Source organism: Halichoerus grypus, chromosome 8, assembly GCF_964656455.1.
Source record: "Halichoerus grypus chromosome 8, mHalGry1.hap1.1, whole genome shotgun sequence".
NCBI classification, from domain to species: Eukaryota; Metazoa; Chordata; class Mammalia; order Carnivora; family Phocidae; genus Halichoerus; species Halichoerus grypus.
The window spans coordinates 126,019,213-126,033,310 of record NC_135719.1 but is presented as its reverse complement, the minus strand read 5'-3'; the positions used below and the strand labels follow the sequence as shown (position 1 = coordinate 126,033,310).

Here is a 14,098-nt window from a genome sequence, read left to right as displayed (position 1 = left end):
TGCCTGGGTGGCTCAGTCGGTTAAGCCCCTGTCTTCAGCTCAGGGCATGATCCCAGAGTCCTGGGATCAAGTCCCGCATCGGTCTCCTTGCTCAGCAGGGAGCCTGCTTCTCCCTCTGCCTCTGCCCCTCCCCCTCCTCGTGTGTTCTCTCTCCTCTCTCTCTGACAAATAAATAAAATCTTTAAAAAAAAAGAAATGCTTTCAGTCGAGCAACTAAGAGTTCAAAATTAAACTCTGCCCCTATTTTACAAATTAAATCTTTCATACATGATCTATAGGTCTGTATGTTTACCTACTGTATTGCTAGGCACCATGCCATGTGCTTTACATACATGGAACATATGAATATATGCACACACACATACATAGTATTATTTACTTTCTAATCCTAAAAAATAATCTTTCAATAAGTAATTATGTTTCTGTTGCAGGAAGGAGAATGAGAGCTCAGAGAGGCTAACCAGCTTGTCACACAATTTAGAGGCACCAGAGCCAGGGGAGATCCAGGGCTGTCTCCCTCCAAATCCCATAAGCATACCACCATACCACACTGCCTAGAACTGCTGGGGGGGGGGGGAGGGAGGGGCGGGGAGACTAGAGCTAACTGCTGCCCCAGGTCCTGCTGAGATGGACAGAAATCTCACGCTCTTCAGGTCCAGCATGCTCGCGGGACTACCTTACCGGGTAGTGCGAGATCACCATGCGATTCAGCAGAGTGGACAAGGCATAAAAAACACCAGCATTCAGACCTGAAAGAGGGAGGGAGACACACTGCATTAGGAGCAGCCTTCTGCTGGGGCCATTGCTAACTTCTCCCCCTGGCAGGTAGGGAGGTCAGAAATCCTCACCCTTGTTGCCATTGTGAGTGGTGTCCTCAGAAAGTAGGAGGCTACTCTGCAGTTTCTGTCAAAGACTCCAAAACAACCCAAAGTAACCATTTTAACCATTTCTTAGCCCACACCACTGCCCTCTGATGCCTTTAAGCCTGCCCGGGAAACAAGGCTCTAGAAAGCATTACTCCCAGGTCGGAACCATCTACATTCTTCTCAAGCATTGACCTATTGACCTACAGGGTCAGCAGAACTACTGGACACCTTCATCTCCTCCTGATGACCTGTTCCCTCTCCAGACTGCTCCAGGCCTCTGACCCCCACATCACTCCTTCTGTGGGTGGTTTCTCTTTTCTGTCCCCATTCCTCCTTCAGCTTTCTTCTTGGTCCAATATCACACAAAATCTTATATCTGAAACCAGAAAGGACCCTAAAGAGCATTGAGCTGACTCTCCTAACTCATCAATTCATCCAACGAATAAATGGAGCACCTAGAATATACTGTAAGAATCCATGAGGCCATTTGTCCAGAGCTATACAGTCAGCTAATAGCTAAGATGAGACTGGAACTGACCCAACAGCGATGATGATGATGAGGATGAGGATGAAGATGCTGATGTTGATGTTGAGGATGACGGTGAGGAGGATGCTGAGGAAGATGATGGTGAGGAGGATAATGGTGAGGAGGATGACGGTGAGAAGGATGATGGTGAGGAGCATGGTGAGGAGGAGGAGGATGGTGAGGAGGATGATGGTGAGGAGGAGGGTGGTGAGGAGGAGGGTGGTGAGGAGGAGGGTGGCAGTAGCACATACTTATGTACTAGACACTGTTGTAAGTACCTTACAATCCTCATAGCAAGGTAGGTAATATTATCATCCCCATTTTATAGATGAAAAAAATGCACACAGAGTTTAAAAACAAATACAGAAAGTCATTTTATAATGCTCACCAGGGGTCTTTTTAATTTTAACTAATTTTGAGGCTCACAAGACCATCATGGCACACGACATTAGATACACTTAGAAGACTCTAAGTAACAGGACACAGCTTGAGAGCAGGGCAGCCTCAGGGGTTCCTCTCCCACGAACCCCAGACCGTGGAGCCATCCAGAAACTATCCTCTTTGGCCCCACGGTGATGGCACAGGTGCGGGGCAATGTGGGTATGGCAACCACCCTGGTTTAACACCTTACAGGAGCGACTATTGCTTGTAGCGTCTCCACAGGCATAGCTTTGGGGGCCCCCTAGAGGACAGGTCAGTGAAAAGAGTCACCATACTCAGAGAAGCACAAAGAATGGCCTCCTACCAGATATGAAAACGTCCCCCAGTCCAGATAGTCACTTTTATCACGAGGTCATCTTTATCATATGAGATGTTGCCTAAATGCCATTCACTTACTCCCTTTATCAGGTTCCCACAGAAATGAGACACAAAGTTAAGTGCAGGAGAGTTTAAAAATGCAGATTCCTGGGCTCCACCCTGGATCTACTAAATCTGATTCTCCTGGAATGGAGCTAGGAATCTGTAATTTAAAAATAACAGCAGGCACCTGTGTGGCTCAGTCAGCTGAGTGTTACACTCTTGATTTCGACTCAGGTCATGATCTCCAGCCCCGTGTTGGGCTCCATGCTCAGTGGGGAGTCTTCTTGCCCGTCCCTCCCCCTCTGCCACTGTCCCCCCCCCCCGCGACCCGCTCAAACATTCTCTCTCTCTCTCTTAAATAAATAAATAAAATATTTAAAAAAAAACCAACAACAACAGGGGCGCCTGGGTGGCTCAGTCGGTTAAGCGTCTGACTCTTGATCTCAGCTCAGCTCTTGACCTGAGGGTCTTGCGTTCAAGTGTAGAGCCCACTTAAACAACAACAACAACAACCCTGGTCATTTCTTAGACTCAGTAGAGTTCAGAAATAAATGACCTTGGGAATCCGGAAGATCCAACACCAGGCCTGGGCTCCCAGGTGCTGGGGTTAACATGGTGGCAACTGGGATGCGAAGGGGCTTCAAGACCATGAGAATGACCCATAACACACCTACTTTAGATATGCTTAACCCTGCTGCAAACCAGAATCACCTAGAATGCTTTTTTAGAGCAGATTCCCAGGCCCTTACCCAGACTTTCTGAAACTGAATTTCTAGAAGAAAGGCAGGGAAATCCAGGCACGCACTCAACCAAGCACCCCAGGGGAGTCTATCATCAGGCAAGCTTGGGAAACACTGATCCCAGATCCTATCTCTGGGTTCTGGATATTCTGTGTTCATTTCCCTTGGGTCCTTCCTGAATGTGTAGTAAACCTTCATTTTAAAGGGCCAGCCTCACCGCAGCAAAGATCCAGGAAATTACAAGAAGGATATTATGCCCACTCTCAAGCAGGATCTGAGAGGGGGCACAATCACCCTCCCTAAACCCATGGGGGGTGGGCAGTAGTAAAGCCCTTGAAAGCCCCAAGGGAAGGTGATAATCTTCCAGTGTTGGGCTCTGAGTTTGGATGCCCACCACTGGAAGATTATTCAGAAGCATAGCTGAAGGCAAGGCTGGGGGATAACATGGAAAAGTATTCCCTTTGAGGACATTCTTTAGAAGAGGAGCCTTTTCAACAACTTTTTTCAACATGGCAATTGTTGCACCATTGATAAGGCAGTAGAGGAGGCCATGTGAAAGCAGGGCCTAGGGACTCAAGGAGAAGGTAGCCAAAGAAAGGTTATTCTCTTACCCCACACTCCCTCCCACCTCTGCTGATACACATCCTAAGACCCGTCCTGCCCCCAGACTCTGACAGACCTGTAGAGAGTCTGGTTCCAGCCCTGGGTCTTCCTGCGTTGCCAAACCTGGAGAAGGGGTGGGTGGTGGTGGTATTTTACTAGAGGAAGAGGCAGTTTTTTATTCCTATAATATTTCAGCAACATCAAACACAAACCCCATCTCTGCCCCCTCCCCTCTAAGTTGGGCTGCCAGATTTAGAAGAAAAACAAAAACAACCCATCCAGTTACAATTTGAATTTCAGGTAACACTTTTTTAGCATAAATATGCCCCAAATACTCCATGGGACGTTTATGCTGAAAAGAATGTGCTGTTTACCTGAAATTCAAATTTAGCTGGATAGCCCTAATTTTATCTCTCAAACCTACCACTAAGGGTATGACCAGAGGCCTACAAGTAAAAGCCCCTGGAATTCCTCCAAAGCCCTCACCAGGCTCCGCTCTGGGCAGCTGACTCAGCAGTTTGGAGAAGCACTTGGAAAGCCACTAAAAGACAGTACTGGACATCCCACCAGCTACATGGGAGCTACTCCCTACTTGGTGAAATCCAGTTCAGACCAACAAAAGAATGTAGGAAATCAAGTTTACCAATGCAACAGCAATGTGGATTCATGCAGCATCTACTTGCAATTGCTTTAAAAGCTTTCATCTCCACTCAGAGCACTCCAATGGGAAGCAAATTTAATTCTTATTTTCTGAGATTATTATTTCATGGGCAAAGGATGGGTGAAGGAGGTACACTCAGTAATTGGCAGAGCTGACATCAAAACTCAGACTTCTTATTCCTTATGGGCCAACTCTGAAATCACCACTCCAGCATTCAAGGCTCTTACTCAAAGATGTATTTACCCATGTCCAGCAAATGTGCCCGTGAAAGGCTATCATCTGCTCGATTCAAGCCACATGCTCTTAAGTGCATATAATTCAGAGGAAAATATGAACATCATATATACAATATAAAAAGTATGAATTATTTCCTTCTTCAAAGCCCAACCTGAAACTGCAGGAAGGATGGGGGACATTCTGGAGAGCTTCAAAGCATCTAGCTGAATTTATAGAGGGTTTTGTTTGTAATTGGAAGCAAAGATTTAATCTGGAAGAGAGCAGTGATTCTTAGGTGGACTGAGTCCCAAACACTGCCTTTACATGACCTCTAAGCCTTAGAGAGATGCTAAAGTCAAGACCCCATCCTTTCTAAATCCCAAAGATGGCTGGTCAATATAAGTTGATCCTGCTTCAAAAACCCCGGAACTCTAGTAGATTTGCATCTTAGGAGAAGGCAACTCCCAGGCAACTGGTCTGGAGGATTGAATCTGAAGAAGGACTTACTTAACTCCCCTAGGTAGACCCAAAGACCACTCAGACAAGTGGGGCTTAAAAGAGCTCTGTCTCTGTCTCTAAGATGTTCCTTTCTCCATAGGGAGGCAAAAATGGCATGGCGGTTAGGAAGATGAGCTCTGGCATCAGACAGACAGAAGTTTAAATCCAAGCTCTGTTGCTTGCTAGCTTTCCAGTTGTGGGCACAGAACTAAATAGAGCCTCAGCTTCCTCATATATAAAATGGAATGGAGTTAAGAACTGATGTCATGGGTTTGTTTTGAAGATTAAATGTGATAATCCATGTAAAGCACTTAACATAGTACCTGACACACAGTAATGGCTCAATAAAATTCTTTCCAAATCTATGATTAAGCCTAAAAACCATTTCCTTGTTGGTCAAGAGCTTAGTCACCAAGTCCAATTATCTATCATGGAAAAAGGCTTGTGGTTTTCTGACTATAATGAAATATATGCAAACATCCAGATTAGTTTAACTCTCTCTCACTGGAATAAACCCAGGCCTTTGAGGAAAAAAAAAAATTAATAAATTCTATCTATACAATGGAGTCAAATGCTCCTAGAGACTCAGAAGAGAATTGCTTTTCTGGCTAATGCTATCCCATTTTAAATGACAATTTACTTCCACCCTTTCTCTCCTCACCTTCTGAGATTCCCGTATGCATATGTTGGTTTGCTTCATGGTTTCCCACAGGTCTCAGGGGCTCGGCTTATTTTTCTTCATTTTTTATTCTTTCTGTTCCTCAGACAGGATAATTTCATTTGATCTATCTTCAAGTTCACTGATTCTTTCTGCTGACAGCTCAAATCTGATTTTAAGCCCTCCAGTGCGTTTTCCATTTTAGTTAGTGTATTTTCAATTCCAGAATTTCTATTTGGTTCTTTTTTATTCCTGTCTTTATCGATATTCTCTATTTGGTAAGTCATTATTCTCCACCTTTTTTTTATTCTTTAGGCATGGGTTCTTTAGTTCTTTGAACATATTTATATTGTTGATTTATAATCTTTATTATGTCTAACGTCAGGGCTTCCTCAGGAAGAGTTTCTATTAAGTGCTTTTTTTCCCTTGTGTATGAGTCTTACTTTCCTATTTCTTTGCATGTCTCATAATCTTTTGGTAAAGCTGGACATTTTAAATACCATGTCAACTTTGGAAATGAGATTCTCCTCCCTCTTCAGGATTTGTTGCTGTTGCTGCTATTTGTTTAGTGACTCTCCTGGACTAATTTTGTAAAGTTTGTATTCTTTGTCATGTGCAGCCACTGAAGTTTCTGCTTCATCAGTTAGTGGTGAGGTAATGATTAGACAGAGATTCCCTTAAATACCTTAAACCATAAGTCTCCACCTTTGCCAAGGACCTCCTCTGTGTGGGGGTTGGGCTTCTCCCTCAATGCTCCAGCAGGCAGGTGTCAACTCTGCCTTAGCCTTCACTTCCTCCTTGCACAGAGCCTCAAGGTCAGCCAGAGGTGAGAGTTTAGGGCTTTGTCAGGTCTTTCCTGGTAATGTGGACGCGGACTTCTAGATTCCTAAGAATATGTCAGAGCTTTTCAAAGCCCCTATGACCATCTCATTCTCTAGATTTTTGTTTCAAGATTTTTGGCCAGCTTCCTGTTTACCCCAACTGGTATTCTACCTTAGGCAGCTACAATGCTAAACAGTGATTGTTTTCAACAAATGCCCTGGAAATAGTGCTTTTCCCACAGAGCAAGCTCTGAGTCAGGTTAAATAAAAGCAAGTCCTCTGAATGGGGCTCTTCTAGAGAACTGTCAGATATCAAATAATGACCTAGGAATGGGGCTTTTGGGGGAGCTCCAAAATTGTTTTTGCCCCATCAAGTGTCTGTGAGGCTGCTGGTTCTCACAACTACCATGGCTGCTAGGCTGCTGGTTGTCAAGGCTACCACAGAGACTGGGAGAGGCGGATCGGAATAGGGCAAGTTAAAACACAAAGCTCACTGTTCTTGCCATTATTCAGCCATTTTTTTCTTGAATAAATGTCCCTTGGATTGTTGCAAACCTTTGTTGTAGAGTTCTGAAAATTTGATTTTGACAATGTTTGCCAGTGTACTTGTTGCTTTATGGAAGAACAAATTATTCAAGGTCCTCACTCTACCATTCCAGAAGTGCTTCCCTATTTATTTCCTGTGTTATCATTTAACCAAATAGATGAATGTCCAGAAGTACAGTATTAAAACCACTCTGCCAAATTAAAGACCATATAAGCAACCAGCCATGCAAGAGGGGAAGAGGAAGAGTTGCTTTTCTCCCCCGCCTCTAGACTGGGATCATTGCCCAGTTATCACCACTATCCTCATTCTCATCCATAGAAAATATTTATTAAGCACTCATCTGCCCTAGAATCCCAAGGTAGGCCTCAAATACCCTGATGTCAGATGCAATAAGAGTTATGGTGTTCAAAGGTCAATGCACTTGAGATGTTTAACTCAGGAAAAGTGAAAGTTCTCAGAGCCACGCCATCCTGAATCTGCAAGGGATCCCAAAGGTCATGTGGCTTTACTATCCATCTAGATAGCCTGACATTCTCCACAATATCCCCACTAAGTAGTTGGTCCCATCTACACTTGAATGCCTCCCACTGATGGGCAACTCACATAACTTCTTTAGTTGGATATCTTAAGTATTGGAAACTCTGTCTTTATATTGTGGGTGAAGGCAGAGACATACTCAGAACTGAAAAGCTGGAGAGAATGAGAAACAGAGACCTGAGACCTTGAAGATTAATCTGCTCATCCAGCACTTTTCCGGGTGAGAGATCACTTATTTTTGTGCATGCCTGAAAAATAGGCGTGCCCCTCTCCTGTGGATGATACGACCTCTTGTCTAGTGCCTCAGCAGATAAACACTCTAATTTAGATAAAGAGCATGATAAGCCTAACATGAAACTCTGGCACAGTTCTACAAAGGGGTATAGGCATTAATTGTGTAATCTTTGGAGTTAGATAGACCTGTATTTGAATCCTGGCTCTGCCAATTCAAAGCTGTGTCTTCTTGAGCTACTTAGCCTGTCTTGAGTTTCAGTTTTCTCATCTGTTGAAAAAGGATTAACTTTGGTACCTACCTCACATGGGTGTGGTGAGAGTTAAATAAATAAAATCATATATGAAAAGTCTTGGCACATAGTAAATGCTATTGTAAATACATTTACATAAAATGCAAGGTTTGTACAGAAAACAAGGTTTTGTACAGAAAATACAAGGTTTGTACAGAAAACAAGGTTATAGCCAACTGGGGTTTCAGTAAGCATAAATTACGTCAAACCAACCTCGTTTCTTTTTTTCTTATGGTTACGAAGCATGTTACACAACTGTTGACTCTTGATTTTAAACAAACTAACTAGTAGGGGCACCTAGGTGGCTCAGTTGGTTGAGTGTCTGACTCTTGGTCTCAGCTTGGGTCATGATCTGGGGGTCATGGGATCGAGCCCTGTTTCGGGCTCCCTGCTCAGCAGAGAGTCTGCTTCCCCTCTCCCTCTGCTCTTCCCCCTGCTCATGTACCTTTTCTCTCTCTCTCTCTCTCTCCCTCTCTACAATAAGTAAAATAAAATCTTAAAAAAAATTTTTTTAATGCATAAATATTCAAATGTATCTTACCAAAAGCCAAAAAAGTGAAATAAAAGAGGGATATTGTCTTGCATTCAGGTAAAAAAGGAGTCAGTGTTACAAAATGACAGAGGATTGGTGGAGGAGTGGTTTATGTGGCAAAACTCATACATGCACTCATTCATTCATTCATTCATTCATTCACTAAATAACTGTTACAGTGTCCACTCCAGGCTGGCCACTGCTGAGGAACTATAAAGATGAAAAGCCATAAATCCCCACTCTTGGGATGTTCATAGTCTAGGGGCAAGACAGACCTGGAAAATTTTTTTTTTAATGGTTCCATGTTAAGATGTACCAGGAACAGCATAATGAAAGAGGTAAAGGTCACCTTTATAGCAGTGATACTCAGATGAGACTTGGAGGATCAGCAGGCATTTGTCAGACAACTTGACATGGGGAGGAATGGTTTTCTAGGTGAACTTTACAGAACATGCAAAGGCCCTGAGGTACAGCTGACTCTCTGGTTGACCCTGAGCAATAGCTTTATATACACATTTAGGATTTGGAAAGAGTAAGACACATAGACACATCAGGTCTCTTGTCTCACATTCCCAATTTAAATACACTCCTGGACACATGTGCACCTTACCGTAGGTGATGACGAGCAGCACAAAGTTGAGGTTTTTGAAGATCCGGACAATGGAACTTAAGTACGAAGCATCAGGGGATGCCAAGGCATAACTCAGGGACTGGGCCCTGCTGGGGGGATGTTTAGGCTTCTCCTTGAATACTGAAAGGAAAGAAACAGAGAGATCACTGCAAATCCCCATGACCCCACCCCTGCAGAGCTGACACATGGACAAGAGCTGGCTCCCTCATCTAGAAGAAGTTAAGACTCGAAAAGGAAATATTAATTCTTCAATTAAATCCTTCAACCCCTCCTTTCTTGAAACTGTTTCTCACCACCTGTGGCTGAGTGAGGTCTTTTAATTACTTTTTCTTCATGGCCTCTCGATGGCTGCACTCCTTGGGTCTCCCAGGCAGTGTTTAAGGATCAAGGAGTTCCACACTAAATCAGCAAATAACATTCCGCAGAGCACGGAAACTAATATAATAGTAATTCATGGCTAGAAAGGAAGCGAGAGCTGAGGTTTTGGGATTAGTGAGCCCAGTGAATCACTTAGCACCAGAGCGCCTCCCGAGGGGGAAGGGACGGTGTCCCTGCTTAGCAGAGAGCCTGGCACAATGCAGCCAAGGAATGTTCCCTAAATAAGTGAAAAGATCTTCTATTGAAAAAACCTCAAGTCCACTCCTAGTTTGTCAAAGTCTTGAGTCTAATGTCTGCCTCCTGAAGAGACAAGAGAATTAACACATACCCCTGCAGGAGTGGTCACTGTGATATGAAGGACTGGGCAGGGACAGGACAGAAGGGAATGAAAACCATTCATTTTATATTCGATTTTCAGCACAGCTGGTATAATCAATTTGATGGCATTGGTCACTGTTCAGGTTCTGGGGGCAGATAAGTGTAACCAGTAGTTTGGCTAAATTGCCCCCGAAGCTGGGTCCAGGCAAGCTCCATGTAGCCTTCTCCACATACCATGAGAACACTCCTGAAAGGTCAGGAGACTGTTTCCAGTTAGAGGAAGCTCTGGAAATGAGGTTTACTCTCTTGAAGATCAAAGAGGTCCCCCACCCAGAAAACCTTCCAGCCCTAACTTCAGAGCCCTGCTTCTTCCTTCTCCAGAAATAGTCCTGAATTACTTCCTGCCGTTGGAAACCACTCATCCATTGTCTTGCCCATTCACCTCCCCTTGCAGCAGGGGAAAGAAAGCAAGGCAAGAGGCTATTTCTCTCTGGTTTGTTCAAGGGCCTGGCCACCACAAACCAGAATTCAGATCAGATTTCTCAGTTCTTTACTCAATTAGCCACTCTCTGGCTTGATAATAAAATGTCAAAATGTAGAAATGTCTTACCTTCGGTATTTCAGATGCAAAGAACCACACCCTCGTCTGCTCTTAGCACAGGCATTTGAAGCTGGGCACATTACAAGTTGAAACTTAAGGTCTGGTTGAGTAAGAGGGTCCCTGGGCAGACTGTTCTTTCCTGCGGCTATCCATAGCCCCATAGCTTCTCCCCTTCCCAGAAACAGCAAGTCCTCTGCCCAACATTTCCTGCCAGCTTTGAAAAGCCATCAGACTTTCTCATCTTGGACCCCAAGGGAGAGAATGCCTTGGTGAGAACAGTGGAATGGGGTACACGATCATAAAACTGTTCTGACTCTGGAGGTGAGGATAGCAGGGAAGAATGAGACCTTTACCACGTGGGAGGGAATGTTAGGAAGAAAGGTGGTTAACCTTTAAAGACGAATGACTAACTGAAAATGAAAAAGCCTCTACTATACTGTTTCTGAATTTATCACAGCACATGTAATATCACTCAGATGATAAAAGAGGATATAAAATATATTAACCAATATCTCAATGATCAAATGTACATGCACATAAAAATTAATAGTAGTTATCTGAGGTTGCTGGTGGGGATTAACTGGTACAGTCTAAATTAATGGTTATTCCTTTTTATTTTAATTCTTTATTTTATTTATTTATTGAAGTAACCTCTACCCCCAACATGGGGCTCGAACTCATGACCTTGAGATCAATTGGTAGAGCCAGCCAGGCACCCAGGTTATTCTTTTCTTTATGCTTTCTCGTATTTTGCAGATTTGTCCATAATGAACAGGTATTCCTCTTATAGTTTTTTTAAAAAGCCTCAAAAGATGTGGTCCCCAGGTATTCTCAGATGAATCTATGGGAGTATTAAGTGTTTGTGGGCCAATTCTGTTTTATTTTGGTTTGTTCCAGAAATTTAGAGTATGGAGTTAGACAGGGTTAGGCAATCTCTGCTTGCCTAACTTACTAGCTAACTAATCTCGAATAATTGACTTAACTCCCCTTAAGTCTCGTTTTCCTCTTTGTGGGAAAGAGGGGATTGATGGGATCGATGATGGTAAACTTCACTCAAGATTCAAGATCAGGCATGCTTAGCACAGTGTCTGTGGTATATATCATAAGCACTCAGTGGGGTTTCATCACAGGGATCAAGAGCCCGCCCATTAATTCTGGTGAGGTTTTATTGGGGAACTGGTTAATTACAATTAAATCTTTACTGAGCAGCTAACAAAGTACACAAGACCAGCTAGCACTCTGTTGGCTCAGACATTTGAAGACCACTAGAAGCCTGGCCTCCAGTTTCTATAAATGTCCATGGTATTCTAAGGCCATGTTCACAAGGTCCCCACCCAAGTCCGCAGAACCTCCCTGCCTCCTGGCCCCCCATCAGTCTACTAACGACCTTACCGATGATGACAAGGATGAAAAGCAGAGTAGCCACGCTTGCTATTATGTAAAACATGATGCTGATGTGGTAGGCAAGCTTGTCCCGGTCTTCGATGTTGGGTACCAAAACAGGAGGGACCAAGAACCCAATTGCAATTCCAAGCTATAGAAGACAGAGACAATCAATCACAGTTTCCAACAGCCAAGAATCGACAGCATAAACTTAAAGAGACTCCTGATAAGAAACATAAACCCTAACTTCCAGTCCTCTTTAAAACCCAAACAGGGATTGTTTCCCCCACTCAAAACACCTGAGAGATCTTTCTTTTCATTGACAACTCAACTCTTTTTATTGATTGACAAAACATCCCTGACCACGCTAACTATCAATACCTACTGAAAAATATTATAGTTGGGGTTCTCAACGCAGGCTGGCTCTTCTCTAGCTGCAGACTAATGAACAATGGTTCCCATACTTCCATATCTCTATAGTAGAATAAAACAACGTTGAATTTTTCTTCACTGAATTTTTCATGTCACTGGATCCGTTAACCTGAAGCTGAGAGACCGGCTGAGGGCAAAATCCTACACCCTACAACCCCAAGAACTTGCATTCAGTAGGAGATGAAAGCCTAAAGTTGTTACCCCACTCACAAATGTGAAAACGTAAGTTCACCGTGTAAATAACATAGTTTACAAAGCATCTATAGTGTGAAGTCACATGCCACCACGTAAATGTACACACACAGGACACGGGGACATGACAACTGGCTATAAACATGCATACGCACACACCAACGAATTAAAACATCTCATACCTGCCTCAGAGTTCAAACTCCAGTGACCTGACAGATAACTGTGAGTTGGGTGTTTCCAAGGTCAGAAATGCCTCGATTTGGTAATGGCTTACTGTGACATAACTCCCGAAAGCCCTTCTGCAACACATATATACCAAGGCAGAAATCGGAAAACAGCCTGAGAACTCAGGCAAGCCTCAAATTCCCAAAGTGAAGGAAGATGAGTAAATCTTTTGTCTTAAGGTCCCACTTTTCCTTTACTGTACTTGAAAGGAACTGCAGGTAGAGGGCAAGTTGCTTTCATGCCACAGTGTAACAGCGTCGTTCACTGGCTGCCTATCTGTTGACCACCTTGATCGCTTTTCCAGCCTGTCAATTACAGCCACTAGGGATGGTGGTTCTCAGCTCTGGAACAGTCGCAAAAGTCATCATCGTTAGGCTCAGTGTAGGGTTCTCCCAAATTTGCCAAATATATAATCAATAAATCAAACAGATCTTTAAAGCATCTACTATGTGAAAAGTACTCTGCTAGATATTTTACCAATGTACCAAGATGGATATGGCATGATTCCCGCTTCCAAGGAATTTTATAATCTAGTTGGGGCAGGGACTTTAAAACAAAGACACAAAAGATAACACAAAAAGATAACACAAATGGGGATATTTGTGGGTTGAAATCATAGGACGTTATTGTTTTGAAAGTTCCTTTGTCATCGTCTGTACAACCTGATTATTAGAGGATCAAGTGGAGGCTAAGTGAAGTTTTAAGCTCTAGAAGGTAAATGAGTGACTCATGGTCACAGGAGTTCTAGCAGAGTTGAGATGAGAAAACAGATCTCCTAGCTTCTCAGGCCAGGGCCTCCTTCACTGGGCCTGACAGGTCTCTCCAGGGCTAAGAGCCCTGAGAAAGGGCCAAGTGAGCAGGCTTCTCCAGAAGAGAAGATATTTCATGTCCTTGGAGTCTTATCTGATCCTTTATCACAGCGATTTGGCAGAGTTAAGTCTAGCGTAAGTGCCGATCTCTAAGGCTTTAAGGGGTTAAAACCAGCCATAGACAAAGGGACAGATACAACGGGCACAGCTGGAAAACAGGCCCCCCTGCAGGTTCTGTCTGGCCCTCTATGTACTTCAGTGTTGGAGAGCTAGGTGTTAAACAGAGCCCCGAAAGGTCCCTTTTGCAAGAATGAAGGAAGATACGGGATACCATCCAAGGCTCTGTGATTCGTTCATTCCCCAAAGGACCCTGATACATGATAACCTAATCCCCAGTAATCTTCTGCCTTGAGAAATAAGTCCTCCCAGCTGGTTCTACACGACACGCCTGATCCCTCAGAGATTGCACTCCATTCTCCGTCTACACACTAGGCCTGAGTGAGTGCTATTCCACCCCACCTCCAGCACCGAAGGCTGCCCCAGCCGGCAGGCCGCAGCAGTCAGCTGTAGGGGCCTGTGGTGACCTGGTCAGACAGCAA

At 43.8% G+C, this 14,098-nt stretch overlaps 1 protein-coding gene across 1 annotated transcript in view; it reads right to left on the bottom strand.

Annotated features, from left to right (window-relative positions):
- The window catches only part of FLVCR2 (FLVCR choline and putative heme transporter 2), a 53,601-nt gene that overhangs the window by 13,407 nt on the left and 26,096 nt on the right, over window positions 1-14,098 (bottom strand). Inside the window, exons 2-4 of the mRNA XM_036108618.2 lie at window positions 11,851-11,992; window positions 9,141-9,281; window positions 682-749 (exon numbers count right to left, since the gene is read on the bottom strand). Coding sequence (XP_035964511.1) covers window positions 682-749; window positions 9,141-9,281; window positions 11,851-11,992 — 351 coding nt within the window. The remainder of the gene's footprint in view (window positions 1-681; window positions 750-9,140; window positions 9,282-11,850; window positions 11,993-14,098) is intronic.